Below are 18,378 nucleotides of genomic sequence, written 5' to 3'. Positions count from 1 at the left end.
CAATACGTTAAGAGTGTAACATTTCACAACAATCACAACATGCCAATCACAGCACACCTCGCTTTTCAGAGTGATGTGCCTTGTAAAAATAGACCGTTTCAGAAGGCGGGGTATGGAGGAGAAACAATAATGTACAGTATGTGGAAAATAATGTTTTTTTTTTTTTTTTAACCTTAAACCGCATAAACACATTTCATTACACCAAATACACAAAATAATGTTCTTTTTAGCAACATCATATGACCCCTTTAAGTTAAAAGTAGTCTCTCAGATTCACTGGACCTGGAGAATGATCTTTAATTACAGAGTTAAGACTGATGTCCATCTGATTTTCAATAACATCGGTCCACAGATCGGAGTCTTGATGATAAACATTACTGTATTTGTTCATTTAGACCAGGAGTAGGCAAGTTAAGTCCTAGAAAGCCACTGTCTTAGAGAGTTTAGCTCCAACCCTGAAAAAATCTCACCTGCCTATTGACTTAATAATCTTGAAAACATTGGGAGGTCATTCCACCAGCCGGGCACAGTCAATCTCAATTCGAACATCCGAGTCTTTCCTCATTTTTTTAAAAAACCGTCTAAAGACTCATCTTCTTCGCCAGCACTTGACCAACTAATACTAGCACTTACCTTTTCTTTTATTTTCCTTGTCTATCCTATTCTTGGGAAGAAAAAAAAAAACTTGATATGAGTTCTGTGCTAGTCTAACTGAGACTTGTCATGGCACTTGTATACTGTTGTTGTTCTCTCATTGGTCTGATTGCTTCTATTGTTCTAATTTTTAAGTCGCTTTGGTTAAAAGCGTCTGCTAAATGATTAAATGTAAATGTAATGATTAGCTTGTTAAGGTGTGTTTGATTAGGGTTAGAGCTGAACTCTGCAGGACAGCGGCTCTCTAGGACAGAATCCCCTTCTCTTGATTTAAATTAAATTAAATTAAATTTATGCATTTAGCAGACGCTTTTATCCAAAGCGACTTACAGTGCATTCAGGCTATCAATTTTTACCTATCATGTGCTCCCGGGGAATCGAACGCCCAACCTTGCGCTTTGTAACGCAATGCTCTACCACTTGAGCTACAAGAGCACAGGATTTAGAACAGAAGAGAATTTATCTCTCAACTGAGTCCGGTTTCCATCACCTGATGTTTGGGCTCTTTGCCATTGTCATCTTTGGCTTGATTAGTTGGGGTCTGAAAGACTTAATATCTAGTACTATTATCAATTAACAAAACTTGAACCAAATTGATCTGAATACTGGCAGATGAGCTGCTTTATATCTGAATCAAATGTAATTTCATAATTGATGAATTTTGTAACATTAACACTGTCATTTCCCTCTTTATGTCTGTGAAGATGCTTTGAAACAACCTGTATTGTATGAAGCACTATAGAAATAAGTGTGACTTGACTCCTGAATTATGTCATTATTGGCACTGATGAGTTAAAGATGTGCTGATAACTTGCTCTTTTGGGTTTTGACTAACTGGTTAGTTTGTGCATTGATGCATCGTTCTATAATGGTGTAGTAGTTAATTAGTCTTTGTACGGGTCTATAATAGCAGGTGATCTCTATACGTAAGTATTTACATTCATCTCAGAGAAGCAGACATTTTCAAGTGTTAAATGCTCAACGTTTAGCATTACAGTGGCATACAGATAAAAGAGTAAAAGCAGAGTAAAATCAACAAAACTTTAATTTCAATTCCTTTAGATTTCCCATTTGAATTGAGACAGATAATTTTGGCCAAAAACAAGATGGTACATGCTCTGTACAATAAATAAATAAGAATAAATATGGCGTCTGTAGTGAGAATGAAGGCAGCAGAAACTCAGGATGCTGGGAGAGTTCAGATCTATGATGCTCTCATTATCATGTCTGATCTCAACTGAAGCTGGAACCTGACAATGGGTTGAGTGTTCAGAGGTCCATACGTTCAGAACTTCAGTGGACCACATCATTCATAGAGTGCAGAAACATTCAGACAGGAAGGGCTGAGATGAGAACGGGTCAGTAGAAGCGTTTCCGTCTGCTTTCGCTCCAGTGTCCGTACAGCACGAGTCCCACCACCACCAGCAGAAACACACCCAGCATGGAGAAGAGCACGCTGAAGAAGATGGCGATACTGCTCATGCCCTCCGCATCTGTGTACGCTGAGATACACACACACACACATGCATCACACATCTGCATGTGTCAGCATGCATTGCTTATCATCAGCTCATACTCACGTCTCAGTAGCTCCATGTTGTCCACACTGGGTATCAGCACCTCCTGCTCCTCCACATCCTCCTGTTTGCTGCGCAGGATGGTCAGCTGGTAGAGCTTCATTGAGATCAGGTCATGGTTATCTGACACACACACACACACACACACACAGGAGCTAAGCAGTGGATCATGAGATACACATGCAGTCGCGTGTGTGTGCCTTTCAGGGAATTATGTTATTTTTTTTTATGTTTTTAAAAAAAGACACCCCAGAGCGTGACATCATATATTATGATCGTTTCGTTGCTGTGTCTGTAGATATTTTGCATGCTCAAAGTCTAGAGTCTTGCTTTACATTGAATAACAGGCAATGTTAATGGTTTCTTTTCTGAACGAGACTGCATTAATGACATATGCGGCTGACAAATGCCACCTCCGGAGGGTGCAACCTTAGAAATGAGAAAGCCATAGGGTGCTTCTCAAAAGGATGCGCCCTAGTGAGGATCATACTTCCGAGATGAGTCAAGGTTACAGTCCTTCTTACCAGTGAATGCTAGAATGAGACGCTCAAGTAAATACAAAGCATTACAGTGCTCCGCTGGTCAAATCATGTTACTGCAGGTCCTTACATTACACCATATGACTATTCAAGAACAAAACTATTTGCTGATAATGTTGACTTATGGTTTCAGTGGCACTTGTCACCTGACAGATCTCCAGTGATGGCCGAAATGCCAAAGTAGAAGCCCTGCGGCAGACGCACGCCAGGAACGTCCAGACAGTCTCTCCACTCGTGCTGCCCGTCGATGTCAAGCATGATCTGCACCAAACACACACGTCAGTGTGACATCAGGAAGGACAGTCTGCATCTATAGCAGGTGTCCCTCACCGTGAGTCTGCGCCGGACATATCTGATGAACAGGAAGGTGTCGTGCTTCAGGTTGCGCACCATGGCATTACAGCCGCCCAGTTCTGTGGGCCGCCCATCCCGCTCGTGATCGTAGCTGATGGTGCCATTGCCCACCATGGCCAATACGTACGGGAAGATCCTCTGATGACAAGCAGAAGAGACAACAGCAGAATGAACTCAGCATGTGATCCACTACAAGTCAACACAGATGCATTGATGATAGTCAGTGAACTACAGTGAGCGGTTGTTACCTGTGTGCGGGGCGTGTATCTCTTCCTCTGGGCCTAAAAACAGACACATACAAAAACATGAAAGACACAAACGGAACAGGCACATATGTTCAGAAATGACACTGTGGTTAAACTGTCCTGGCTGGACTGACTAGGGAAGTGTTCACTTTAATCAGACACATAAACCTCTGTTGATCAGAATAGAGTGTACAGGAATGAGTGAAACATTATGAGTGGAGATGTAAATGTCAACATGTCCTCTTGAATCAGGGGTCCATTCTTCATACATCGCTTATTACATCCAAGATGAAACGTCACATCCAAGATGATATCATCGCGCTAATCAGGATCTGAGTAATTCGGTTCTTCGAACGCACCTGTTGTTGATGATTAATACGGCTGGATTGAGTTATCTGAGATAATTGCGCGTTCATGGGTTGGTTTAAAAGGGGTTATGTGTCGATACTCGAAACCACGATCAGCAATGCAGTGATTGGCTGGCGGCAAGACAGCAACATAATTAGATCACATAATTAAAAAAGACACTTGACGAAAAACTTGACAAATTTCTGGATATTTATAAGGAAACAGCCAAGCGAACAAAACTAAATGTTATAATAGATCAATGAAATGTGCACTGTTTTTATTTTATTTTAATTTACATGATTCCCAATTATTTATATTCACGATTTCTAATATTTGTACAGACTTACATTGTAGTAATTAGCAATTCATTTAATTTTATATTTGAACAGATTTGTTACATGACAGCATTAATAAAAGTTCCTTAAGGGTTAAGATCATGTTATCTGCATCTCCTGCTCTCCATCAAGCCACTCCCTTAATAGCTGGCATCACTCAAATTAATGCACGACTCTACATGATCTGTATAGCATGTAAGACTCTAATACAATTAAGAAGTAATTATTTTATGACGAATAAATCTTTCAGTGAGCAAAACTGGCTGTGTTAAAGACTACATAACGTCATTATATTATCTTTAAATTATTTTTTTAATTATTATTATTTTAAATTATTGTCCCTGGATCAGTAGGATGCTCTTGTAATAAAGTAGTGGTGGTAACGGACAGATTTTAAGTATCAATTCTGCTAATCCTGTTTACATGAAATAAGCCAAACTATCCAAGATCATGCCAAATCTTCAACAATGAAATCCAGCTGAGTTAGCAACGTATGAAGAACGGGACCCAGGTTTGAAATACAAACTAAAAATTCAAAGACGCTGTTTGTGATTCATCAGATCTCATCGTGAACCACGTCTAAAGATACTGTGCTGCTATAAACGATCTCTTCATGTAAGAGATGGACTGAATGAAGGTCAGATCTTTGTGTGGACCATATCAGACTCCTAAATACACAAATATCACCGCATTATTACAATTAATGACTCAATAAACCTATGGATTTGTAAACTGATATTTCCTTCTCGAACACAATAGCAAACAATATAAATCACTGTATAACAACGTGTTTGTGAAGCAAAAAATATGAAAAAGGCTTTGTCTAAGTCCTGTACACAGATACATACTGTAATGTCATTGATCGTGCTGGCAGTGTTTGATTTCTATACCTCCATGAGTTTCTCCTCATTGGGGTAGGTGTCCACAAACACGCCAAGTCCTGTGAAGAAATCCCTGTTTCCAAACACCGGACCTGCAGACAGGTGAGGGATAATCTACAGTCATTAGCAAACAAACCCTGACTGGAGATCAGACTTGACTCAATGAAACAAGCATCACTGACCTTTCTGCATGCGCTCCTTGGTGTACCAGATGGCCAGACCGTCACCGTTCAGATTCTTCTTCCCCTGACCGTGAATCTTAAAATGCACCTGTAGTTCCCAGTCCCTCAGATGACATGGCTACAGACACACATACAAATACACACACAGTGCCTAGTCATGAACCAATAAACCATTTCCTCTGGTTTTAGGACTAGTCCATGGCTGAAGTTATGATTATATTTGTTAAATAAGAACGTCACTACAAAGACTCTAATCCTTCTTGGCTGAATGGTGTGAATGGCAGCTGTAGTAAGCACACTAGTAAGTGATGATGACTTACTATTCGGCTCCATATGGCTCCCTGTTTGCTCTGCTGGTCTGGAGTGAGACGCACGTGATCGCTGGTGACCAGAGCGTCTCCCATCTGCTCCCAGTGAGATGAACCCGACACACCAATACCTGCAACACACACACATCATCAGAAAATACACAACACATATATTTTAGTTTTCCGTGTTTTATGGGTTCATTCCATAGATGTAATGGTTTTCCTACTGTACAAACTGTATTTTCTATACTCTTACCCTAACCCTAAACCTACCCCTCACAGGAAACTTTATGCATTTTTAAATTAAAACAAAAAACGAAAAAAAAAAAAAAAAAAAAAAAACTTCATTCTGTGTGGTTTATAACCCGTTTTCCTCTTGGGGACCAAATAATGTCCCCACAAGATAAAAATGTACTGGTATTACTATCCTTGTGGGTACATCTGGTCCCCCAAAACGTAGGGAAAACCAGGTACATACACCCTACTCCTCTCTCTCTCTCTCACACACACACACACACATACATACAATCTAATGCAGCAGCCAAAGACGTGACATAAAACTGCTTTCATTCCTGTGTCAGACTGATGATGTATATTATATAACGTTTGAACATAATTATTATTAAGCATAATTATTATGATGATAAGAGGTAAACGAGAGAGTCGCGAGAATGATGAATTTATAATGCATTTGTGTCTCTTACCCTGGTAAGGCTTGGACAGCGAATACTCTCTCTTTAAAAACTCTTCCATTTCATGACCGTCATCACATAAACTAACACTGATCGCTGCAAATAAAATCAACAATGATCCAGAAATCATGATTTAATTCAAAGCTTTTTAAACGCGTCCACTGAATTCACGCTCGCGGCCATCGATTCCCACTATCGGCCAATGCTCCCACCCGATTGGCTGCTGCTGTTTACACGGCGCGCATCTACTGGCTCTCTCACCTGTCAATCAAACACAAGCCCTCCCACACGTCAGCAAACGGGACCGAAGATATATGATCATAAAAGATTTGCGATTTGCTAAAATAGCAACGAAACGTTTAAAGTAAGTAGTTACTCTCCACATTTATTAATATTTCTAGACCGCGGAATTTGCCCCTTTTTTAATTAATTTTATATAATTGTTTTATTTTATGTGCACACCTCATACTTTAGAAAATGTGAGAGAATGCGCAAACCAAATCTACAATATAGTAATTCACTACTAATGTATTATCATTATTATTATTATTATTATTATTATTATTATTATTATTATTAGAGTCGCCTTACTTCCGGAGCATATTACGTAAGAAGGTCATATTGTCAGTTATCTTAAAGGGATAGTTCACCAAAAAATTAAAATTCTGCAATTAATAAGGGTCAGAGGATTTAATCAAAAAATATCTGAATTGGTGTTCTGAAGATGTACAAAGGTGAACAAAACATACTACATATTTTTAAGTGGCTGGTGATTGTTTTTTAATGCATCTGAATGAATGTGGATATTTTACACTCTCACTCATCAGTCTGGATTTAAACCTCCATTAACAGAAATAGTAAATAAACTTTGGAGTGTCGATCACTATCAGTGCTCGAATTGAATCAAGTCTTATGGGGAGTCCCCACCATAAGACTTTTTTTTTTTTTTTTTTTTTGGTGGGGGTGGGGGTTAGTCTTGCAATACACAATTTAAATAAACCATATATTTGATCATAATATGCATAACTATATACTATTTATTAAAAACAGGCTTACATAAAAGAACAGGCTTTTGTGTTGATAAAGAATAATAAGTCCAATGTTGCATAACAAAGAGAGATAAGCTACTATTCTTCTTTTAAAGATTTAGATGGTGACAAAGCAGCAGACCAAAAAGGGCAACTATGGCATATATACCAGGGGACCACATATAAGGCACTTGAAGATCCGTAAAAGCATGTGACATCAAAATACACTGAAATTTCTCAAAAAACATAGAAAATATTCAGATAGCTTTCAGACTCACTGAGTGGTATTCAGATTCAGCAGTGGCACAGGAATCATTATTACATAATGTCTCAGAAAGCAGTGATAAAGGAGCAGCCAGTAACTTCAAATGGACCTGTTTAAGGACCTTTTAATTACTTAAACAGTAGCAAAAGGATGGAAAAATGCTATCAGACTGTATAGAGATGAGATTAGGTATTATTCAAAGAGTGCAAGACAACTGGGCAAACAGGCTATAGTCTTTATAATAGTTCATAAGTTTAACATAGGCATGTCCAGGAGATTCTCAAAAGTCAACTCATTTATCCATAACAGCTCTCAAAGTAATTTCAAGAACTGGTGGGTGAAGACATAAACCAATGTTGAAAACAGTTGTGTACGATTTCTTTTCAGGATTCTTTGATGATTAGAAAGTTCAAAAGAGCATTTATCTAAAAAAAAAAAAAAAAAAAAAAAAAAACTCTTGTAAAATTTAAAAATGTATTTACTGTCACTTTTGATCAATTTAATGCATCCTTTCTGAATTAAATTAATTTTATTAATTTCTTTCCACCCAAAAAAAGAAATAATTTAAATTTTTACTAACCCCAAACTTTTGAATGGTAGTGTACTGTATAATGTTAAAATTATATCTATTTCAGATAAATGTTGTTCTTTTGAACTTTCTATTAATCACAGTATCCTGAAAAAAGAAAAGAGTTTTTAACATTGATAATAATCAGAAACGTTTCTTGAGCACCAAATCAGCATATTAGAATGATTTCTGAAGATCACGTGACAATGAAGATTGGAGTAATGATGCTGGAAATTGTTTATGATTGTATTATTATTATTTTAAATTGTAATAATATATCATGATATTACTATTTTTACTGTATTTTGGATCAAATCAATGCAGGCTTGGTGAACAGAAATTACTTTTAAACAGTAATGTACGTCCAACAGAATAATCCTAGCATTATTTACCAATGTATTTATTATTTCCCCTAAAACAACTTGATGATTGACACTTTGTGATAATAATGTTTGTTCCAAAAGGCTTGTTTAAATGCAAGAATCTAGTTTATTACATAATTAACTAAACTAGTTTATTAGTTATTAAAAATTGTGACAAGACTGGCTGTCAGTCTGTGTGGTAGTGTTGTGGGGATTTTTCAACGATTTCAGTGCAGTTTACATAGTTACGTCCAGTAGGTGGCGGCAAGGGACTGTTATAAGTGAGTCTGTCAGTCAGCACACCATTCAACCATTTCAGTCCAAAAGTCTGCTTCATTCAGGAACTAACTATGGCTATCAATATATCAGTTATAGCTATTTCAAGAGTGAATCCCGCATTTATATGCCGATGTAATTCCTGAAACTTTGCAGCGTGTATGTGGCTGTTGATCTTAGCAGCATGAAAAACAAGTTTTATACAGTTCACCGCATAACGAACACTCCCTTTATAATTACTAAAAAGCTGTCACTCATCTTCATCGAGATCTCTAGTACCCAAGAACAAGACCTAATAATCATTTATGCAGGGAATACAAAAGTCCCAACATGGAGTTGATAAATATAGTGGAAAGATATATAAAGAGGGAAAATTACCCCTCAAAAAAGTCAGTAAGAAGCTTCCTCTTCCCGACTGCGAGTGGTGGTTTACTATTCTCAATTTTTTTAGCTGAAGGTAGCTTCACCGGAGCGGTGTGAATCGAGCAGTCATGTCAACGATGTCCTGCGCTTAGCGGTCTTTAGATGTGGGGCGGGGCATTTAAGGTTCAAAGAAACATGACAACTACCCCATAAACAAACTTAATATTAATTATTGTAAATATCATTTTTACTCAGATAAAAACATCCGAGGGACCCCCCCAAGTCTATTTTTTTTTTACTTCTTATGGGGGATCCCAATGCCTTATGGGGGGTCCCTGATCCCCCCAGCACCCCTTCAATTCGAGCACTGATCACTATTGAGGTTTTAAATGAAGCACAAACATCAGATGAGGTAAAATCAGAATCCTGTGATGTGAAGTGTGTAAGAGAGTGTGATTTGTAGACAGTCCCTTAGTTCAGACAGCTGCTGTATGGCACATCTAACTGTGTGTGAACATCAGAACTCGACATACAACTTCTGATCTGATCTCAGATCTGCATCAGATATCAAACACAAACACACACACACACACACACACGGGTCAGGATGGAGCACACACCCGAGAAACACAGTGGATATTTATCGGGACACATGGGTGAGATTTCTAGGTCAGTCAAAGGCACGCATGTGACCCCCAGTACTTAGTTACCCCCCCTCCCCTCCCCTCTGTGTGTGTGTGTGAAAATTTTGATTTTCCTGACCTAGAAGTGTGTATTATAAGATGTTTTAAGGCTGATAAATTGGATAATAATATAGGTTTAAAACCAAGTCAGTGGGCAATAGAAGCATAAATTATTTTTCAAGATAACAGATTCTTAAACATGAGAATCAGATTAAATGTTGCAGTGAATGATCCACGCTACAAACTGGAAATAGAGAAGATATAGTTTGTTGTTATGTTTATAAACTCAGTTAGATTTGTCCTGGTAGCCTTCAGTAAAATCATGTGTCTAAAATGATTAAACATGATTATTATTATTATTAATTCACACTAATATAAATTAATCTTTTTCCAATAAGTTTAAACCGAGTTTTATATTTTATGGGCATTTTTACCTATATAAAGCCTTTTTAGTTATAAAGCTTCCATTTAGTCAGTGATTTAGAATAATAAGACATTTTGGCTGTTACCAAGCAAATGAAATGGACACAGAAGCTGCATCTGAAGTGGCATTTAGATGCATTTACACACTGTTTCACTGTTTCTAGCCAATTTGACGACCTAGGCTAAATCCCTATTGCACCCCCCCCCCCCAAAAAAACACACATATAACACACACACATATATATATATATATATATATATATATATATATATATATACATATATATACACACACACATATACATACACACACGTAATCAGATTACTTTTTTCAAGTAACAAGTGTTGGGGGTCACGCATTACAAGTAACGCGAGCTACGTAATCAGATTACTTTTTTCAAGTAACTAGTAAAGTAACGCATTACTTTTTAATTTACAAGAAAATAAAGTAACACCAGTTTTCCCATTTGTTGACTGAGAAGTCTCCTGTCTCCATATTGGGAGAAACCGGAAGTACAGAGGCATTGTGTGTGCTGTGTGATGATGTTACTGTAGTTCTAGACTAAATGTGAATGGGCATTAATTCATCCCACTCGCAAAAAACAGATTTAGTATTAATCAAAATGAATTACAACAGTGAAATGCAAACTCAGAATATGATGCAAAACTCCAACAATCAAAAATGATAAATAACACAAAATAATCCAAACAAACTTTATTAACCAGTGTCTTTGCTGCTGACTTTGATGAACCAGTTCAACCATACTAATAAGCAAAAATGACTTTAGATAGAATATTGTGCTTCCTTGTTTTTCTTTATTGCTGAAAAGTGTTGAACCTTCTGCTCCTGTATTCTACTGTACAGACGTGAATTTACTTTTCCTTCAGCCTAAGATTTATTCATTACACTTTTACGTGTGAAAGGGCTTTTACTTTTGCTATAAATAGAACTTCTTATATTAAAAACAATCAAGCCCTGCTCATATTTAAAAAGTAATGCGAATGTAATGTGAAAGTAATGTAACGCATATTATATACAGGTCCTTCTCAAAAAATTAGCATATTGTGAAAAAGTTCATTATTTTCCATAATGTAATGATAAAAATTAAACTTTCATATATTTTAGATTCATTGCACACCAACTGAAATATTTCAGGTCTTTTATTGTTTTAATACTGATGATTTTGGCATACAGCTCATGAAAACCCATCTCAAAAAATTAGCATATTTCATCCGACCAATAAAAGAAAAGTGTTTTTAATACAAAAAAAGTCAACCTTCAAATAATTATGTTCAGTTATGCACTCAATACTTGGTCGGAATCCTTTTGCAGAAATGACTGCTTCAATGCGGCGTGGCATGGAGGCAATCAGCCTGTGGCACTGCTGAGGTGTTATGGAGGCCCAGGATGCTTCGATAGCGGCCTTAAGCTCATCCAGAGTGTTGGGTCTTGCGTCTCTCAACTTTCTCTTCACAATATCCCACAGATTCTCCATGGGGTTCAGGTCAGGAGAGTTGGCAGGCCAATTGAGCACAGTAATACCATGGTCAGTAAACCATTTACCAGTGGTTTTGGCACTGTGAGCAGGTGCCAGGTCGTGCTGAAAAACGAAATCTTCATCTCCATAAAGCTTTTCAGCAGATGGAAGCATGAAGTGCTCCAAAATCTCCTGATAGCTAGCTGCATTGACCCTGCCCTTGATAAAACACAGTGGACCAACACCAGCAGCTGACATGGCACCCCAGACCATTCAGGCCTTTTGGCATTTCCTTCTCCCCAGTCTTCCTCCAGATTCTTGCACCTTGATTTCTGAATGACATGCAAAATTTGCTTTCATCCGAAAAAAAGTACTTTGGACCACTGAGCAACAGTCCAGTGCTGCTTTTCTGTAGCCCAGGTCAGGCGCTTCTGCCGCTGTTTCTGGTTCAAAAGCACACGCCTGTGCACGGTGGCTCTGGATGTTTCTACTCCAGACTCAGTCCACTACTTCCGCAGGTCCCCCAAGGTCTGGAATCGGTCCTTCTCCACAATCTTCCTCAGGGTCCGGTCACCTCATCTCCTTGCGCAGCATTTTTTGCCACACTTTTCACTTCCCACAGACTTCCCACTGAGGTGCCTTGATACAGCACTCTGGGAACAGCCTATTCGTTCAGAAATTTCTTTCTGTGTCTCACCCTCTCGCTTGAGGGTGTCAATGATGGCCTTCTGGACAGCAGGCAGGTCGGCAGTCTTACCCATGATTGCGGTTTCCACAAATCTGAATGCATTATTTGTAAATTGACTGTTAAGATAAACATTTTGCACAATTTATTATCTGTAATATCATTGTGTTGCCACTAGATGCCTGTATAGTGCAACAATCCCTAGTAGCTAAAACATTGCACATAATCTACACATAAATCACACAAATTAATTTTATTACAAACCCGATTCCAAAAAAGTTGGGACACTGTACAAATTGTGAATAAAAACAGAATGCAATGATGTGGAAGTTTCAAATGTCAATATTTTATTCAGAATACAAAATAGATGACATATTAAATGTTTAAACTGAGAAAATGTATCATTTTAAGGGAAAAATAAGTTGATTTAAAATTTCATGGCATCAACACATTTCAAAAAAGTTGGGACAAGGCCATGTTTACCACTGTGTGGCATCCCCTTTTCTTTTTATAACAGTCTGCAAACGTCTGGGGACTGAGGAGACAAGTTGCTCAAGTTTAGGAATAGGAATGTTTTCCTATTCTTGTCTAATACAGGCTTCTAGTTGCTCAACTGTCTTAGGTCTTCTTTGTCGCATCTTCCTCTTTATGATGCGCCAAATGTTTTCTGTGGGTGAAAGATCTGGACTGCAGGCTGGCCATTTCAGTACCCAGATCCTTCTTCTACACAGCCATGACATTGTAATTGAAGCAGTATGTGGTCTGACATTGTCATGTTGGAAAATGCAAGGTCTTCCCTGAAAGAGACGACATCTGGATGAGAGCATATGTTGTTCTAGAACTTGGATATACCTTTCAGCATTGATGGTGCCTTTCCAGATGTGTAAGCTGCCCATGCCACACGCAGTCATGCAACCCCATACCATCAGAGATGCAGGCTTCTGAACTGAGCGCTGATAACAACTTGGGTTGTCCTTGTCCTCTTTAGTCCGGATGACATGACGTCCCAGTTTTCCAAAAAGAACTTCAAATTTTGATTCATCTGACCACAGAACAGTTTTCCACTTTGCCACAGTCCATTTTAAATGAGCCTTGGCCCAGAGAAGACGCCTGCGCTTCTCTATCATGTTTAGATATGGCTTCTTTTTTGACCTATAGAGTTTTAGCCGGCAACGGCGAATGGTACGGTGGATTGTGTTCACAGACAATGTTTTCTGGAAATATTCCTGAGCCCATGTTGTGATTTCCATTACAGTAGCATTCCTGTATGTGATGGAGTGCCGTCTAAGGGCCCGAAGATCACGAGCATTTAGTATGGTTTTCCGGCCTTGACCCTTACGCACAGAGATTGTTCCAGATTCTCTGAATCTTTGGATGATATTATGCACTGTAGATGACGATAACTTCAAACTCTTTGCAATTTTTCTCTGAGAAACTCCTTTCTGATATTGCTCCACTAATTTTCGCCGCAGCATTGGGGGAATTGGTGATCCTCTGCCCATCTTGACTTCTGAGAGACACTGCCACTCTGAGAGGCTCTTTTTATACCCAATCATGTTGCCAATTGACCTAATAAGTTGCAAATTGATCCTCCAGCTGTTCCTTACATGTACATTTAACTTTTCTGGCCTCTTATTGCTACCTGTCCCAACTTTTTTGGAATGTGTAGCTCTCATGAAATTCAAAATGAGCCAATACTTGGCATGACATTTCAAAATGTCTCACTTTCAACATTTGATATGTTATCTATATTCTATCGTGAAGAAAATATAAGTTTATGAGATTTGTAAATTATTCCCTTCCTTTTTTACTCACAATTTGTACAGTGTCCCAACTTTTTTGGAATCGTGTTTGTACATTTGGATTTGGATACATATTTAGATATTATCAATGGCTACTTTTTGTCTTTATCTGTTTTTTGTTCAATTGTTTTGTTGTTGTTGCTTGAAACATTGATTTAAAGTGTCAGTTACTGCATTATTATTTCAGTCAAAACTATAAAACCCTTTGTTACCCCAAACCACATATAAAAGCCTGATCAGTGGCATAAAAGTAATCAATACAGCTACTTAATCCTTTGCTACTCATTAACGTGTGAACTTCCCCTTTAAATGACATGACACTCTGCCCTATATGTGTATGAGGCTGCTCCCATTCAGGGCCACATTAACCATTGGGCTAGGCGGGGCTGAAGCCCCGGGGCCCGAGCAAGGAGGAGACCCGTGTTTGGCTGTGATTGGATCGGTAGCGACGATTGCCAAAGCCCCACCACGCCCCTCACATTTTAGCGCTATTATTTAGTGGAGTTTTCCCGTAAATTCCATGCATTACCATTAGAGATTAAAACATCAAATTTTTATTTGGTTTACCAATCAAATGCGTTTATTATATATTTGACTTTTGAATAAACTGTGCATGTAGCCTATCTATCAGGTGATCGCTGTGTCTATAATGTCTGCATTCACCACTCTTCATGTCATTCTGGTGTGATCTAGAAATGGTCATACAAAGAACTATCTTCCATAAGTAAAAATGGCAACTATTCTAAAAAAAAAAAAAAAAAAAAAAAAAATAAATAAAAAATAAATAAAATAGTGAGAAAAAAAAATGAAGAGAGAGGGGAAAACATGAGTTAGTCACTAAAATCCACAGCTAGTTTATATTACTAAAGCTGATGACAGAGTGGGAGCTGTGGAACCGCAAATGGACAGGACACATGGAGCAGATAAAAACACAGTGTCATCATCCCCACAGATTTTAGGTTAGTTTGATTATTAACTTGATATATGTATATTGCTTTTTGTGTTTGAACAAACTCTATAGGCCTAGTATATTCACTTATGGGTTAAGAAATTCATTTTGCATGTCATGATGTAAGCTTTTCATTTAAACACATTTTAAGCATTGTGGTTTAAAAACTCATTTAACTGTTCAGGGACATTAAGCAGTGGGGAAGAATCTCGTCTCTGTCTCCTTGTCAACACCGCTATTTGTGTCTTAAATGAACATTAATAGTTTAATAGTTTAGATAAAGCATGTGCACTAGTTGGCTATTATGAGATTCTGGCATTATATGATGTAATTTTAAAGGGATATATCACCCAAAAATTAAAATACTGTTATCTTTTAATCAGTTTCAAGTTGTTCTGAACCTGTATGAATTTCTTAGTTCTCAACATAGAAGATATTTTGAAGAATAGTCACAACAACCAGAAAGTTTCTGGTCCCTGTTGACTCCTTGTGTTTGTTTTTTTTTCTTTCTTTCTTTCTTTTTTTTTTTTATATATATTTTGGAAGTCATGTGGGCACAGAAACTGTTTAGTTACCAGTATTGTTCCAAATATACACGTTTGCATTAAACAGAAGAAGGAAACTCATACAGGTTTAGAACAACAACAATATAACTTTAATTTTTGGGTGAACTATTCCCTATCAGTAAGTGTGTTTTTACGTAGGCTAGTATTTTTATTTTTTATTTTTGAGATATTGGAATTTGGTAACGAATTATGAAATTGCAATGCATCAAAAAAAAAAAAATTATATATATATATATATATATATATATATATATATATATATATATATATATATATATATATATATATAGTATAAAAAAATCCTAATTTAAGCTATATATATAATTATTGTGATGGAGTGCCCTGCAGTAAGTTATAGCCCCTGGGCCCAGTGAGGTCTTAATGCCGCCCTGCTCCCATTAAATGCTGTTAGAAGTGAATGAATTGATTCAGCACTTCGACACCTCTGTAAGGATGCATTAATCTCGACAAAGCAGTTTAATAAAGGATGTATTGTTCTCTTGAATTAACAAATTTTACTATACCAATATTTTTTAATTGGCTATTAAAGTTTATATGGGAATATGACATGCTGATCCTTCAACAATGCATTGGCACAAAAACGCACACCTTTTGGACAAATCACGCAACATGATTTCTCAACTGCCACAAATACTACCTAAATAAAATACTGATTTTTTTGCACTTTATTTACTGTACAAATATTTTAAATTGTCCTTTGAACTTTATTGCATGGCAAAAAAGAAAAAAAAAAAATGAAAAAGTCTTAATTGCCAAAGCACTTACAGAGCAGCAATCACATTTCAGGGTGACCATGCCACTCTTTATCACAAACCTGCTAAAATCCATTAACATTACGTCCCCCCATTGCCCCCCCCTCACCCGCCTAGGCCCTAGGAGACTGCCTAGCTTGCCTATGTCTAGAAATGGTACTGCACTTTTTAATACAAGACATGAATTCATTTAACCTGCGATTACAAATGCATAAATAATGTATTGTTATGTTAAACATAAAACGTTGAATACTTATATTTGAAGTGATTTAAAACATAAAAAAAAAAAAAAAAAAAAAAAAAAAAAAAAGTTGAAATGTGAAATTAAAACCATCAATAGGTGGCAGCAAATCACTATTAATAAAGTAAGTCATTGTGATTGAACTAAATCATTTAAAGTTTGATTCATTCAGGAATAAACACCATCATGTTGCTCAGAGACGCAAAACTGTGCTGTGGCTTTGTTTGGAATTATTTTTGAGCAAAAACAGGCAATATGCACTCTCTCTCTCTCTCTCTCTCTCTGTGTGTGTGTGTGTGTTTACTTCTTAATCAACTTCTTGTTTATTGAGCTGTTGTCATAATCATAATAATTTTTGGAGAAAAACAGGACTCTTCGTGTGAAACTGATTAACTATATGAAGTAGTATAAAATACATTTTCTGCCCCCATGTCTCAATTTGTGATCATTCTAAATGAATTTTAAAGTCGGCATGAAATCAAAATGGATAAATGGACCTCCCCTCCCCCTCAAAACGACTCCTCTACTCTTCCAGTCACGAGCTATGATACAAGGGCGGAGCTATCTGGAACTGCCAACAGAAGCAGTGACGTTTGGGGGGTGGGGAGGTGAAGCTGATGCTTCACTTTATAGCACTGACACCAGTCATAAAGGAGTATGTAATCCTTAAACATTGAAAATATATTAGGATATTACGACAAAATTACTCATCGCACACATTTTTTTTTTCAGGAATATGACTTAACTTGATGGAGGCCACGCTATCTTCGATAAGTAAAAATGTCAACTATTCTAAATATATATATATATATATATATATATATATATATATATATATATATATATATATATATATATATATAGTGAGAGGGAAAAAAAATGAAGAGAGAGGGGAAAATTTGAGTGTCACTAAAATCCACAGCTAGTTTATATTACTAAAGCTGATGGTGGAGTGGGAGCTGTGGAACCGCAAATGGACAGGACACATGGAGCAGATAAAAACACAGTGTCATCATCCCCACAGATTTTAGGTTAGTTTGATTATTATCTTGATATATGTATATTGCTTTTTGTGTTTGAACAAACTCTATAGGCCTAGTATATACTTATGGGTTAAGAAATTCATTTTGCACGTCATGATGTAAGCTTTTCATTTAAACACATCAGTCTCTCTCACTCTCTCTTGCATGTTTTGTGCCATTGATTGTCGTCGTCATCCTTAATAAATAAAACTTTTATTCATGCTTGGGTGTCGGTGGTGAATTCAGTGGAGAGAAAACCCCCACCACTAACTACAAACTGGCATCTTAGATCTGCCTCTATTTTGTTGGCAACACCCCAACTTCCAGTGATCCAATCAATTCCTGATGGACAAAATCAAGTCCCACCCTCTCATTTCAGATGCCGTTTCACAGATAGATGTCACAGTAGAGAAGAAAAGACAATCACAACTTCCATTTAATGCTGACTTTAATAGACTGAATCATGTAGTGAAAGAACGCACTCTGATGCGCACAGGCACTAGCTCAGACTTCACGTAATGTACGTGTGCACTCTGTACTAGTATTTTGAATGGTTTTTGCAAAATACTTGATAATGTCAAATGCACATTGTTAAAACAATAATTACGATATTATCGCAGACAATATATAACACACAACCCTGCTGAGGTATCTATCTCAGATGAAAAGATCTGTTATCTTTGTTTCTTATCCTTGTAGCACCAAAGCAGAATTTGTAATTATTTTACAACTTATGTTATTGGAAAAATACAGAGGTCTGGACCTCGGGGACCTCAATG

At 37.2% G+C, this 18,378-nt stretch overlaps 1 protein-coding gene across 2 annotated transcripts in view; it reads right to left on the bottom strand.

The window, feature by feature from the left end:
• Positions 1 to 1,681: 1,681 nt before the first annotated feature.
• The window catches only part of lman2la (lectin, mannose-binding 2-like a), a 29,961-nt gene continuing 13,264 nt past the window's right edge, over positions 1,682 to 18,378 (bottom strand). Inside the window, exons 1-9 of one of the 2 annotated variants that reach the window (XM_019083814.2) lie at positions 6,128 to 6,340; positions 5,436 to 5,554; positions 5,116 to 5,233; positions 4,943 to 5,025; positions 3,373 to 3,405; positions 3,101 to 3,262; positions 2,917 to 3,031; positions 2,235 to 2,354; positions 1,682 to 2,156 (exon numbers count right to left, since the gene is read on the bottom strand). In XM_019083814.2, coding sequence (XP_018939359.1) covers positions 2,014 to 2,156; positions 2,235 to 2,354; positions 2,917 to 3,031; positions 3,101 to 3,262; positions 3,373 to 3,405; positions 4,943 to 5,025; positions 5,116 to 5,233; positions 5,436 to 5,554; positions 6,128 to 6,245 — 1,011 coding nt within the window. In that variant the 5' untranslated portion in view covers positions 6,246 to 6,340 and the 3' untranslated portion in view covers positions 1,682 to 2,013. Of the gene's footprint in view, positions 2,157 to 2,234; positions 2,355 to 2,916; positions 3,032 to 3,100; positions 3,263 to 3,372; positions 3,406 to 4,942; positions 5,026 to 5,115; positions 5,234 to 5,435; positions 5,555 to 6,127; positions 6,341 to 18,378 lie in introns of those variants that run through there. The other variant, XM_042715895.1, reaches the window with a different exon arrangement.

This window comes from Cyprinus carpio, chromosome A3 (assembly GCF_018340385.1).
Source record: "Cyprinus carpio isolate SPL01 chromosome A3, ASM1834038v1, whole genome shotgun sequence".
In the NCBI taxonomy this organism is placed as follows: domain Eukaryota; kingdom Metazoa; phylum Chordata; class Actinopteri; order Cypriniformes; family Cyprinidae; genus Cyprinus; species Cyprinus carpio.
This window is presented reverse-complemented; position numbering and strand designations above follow the sequence as displayed.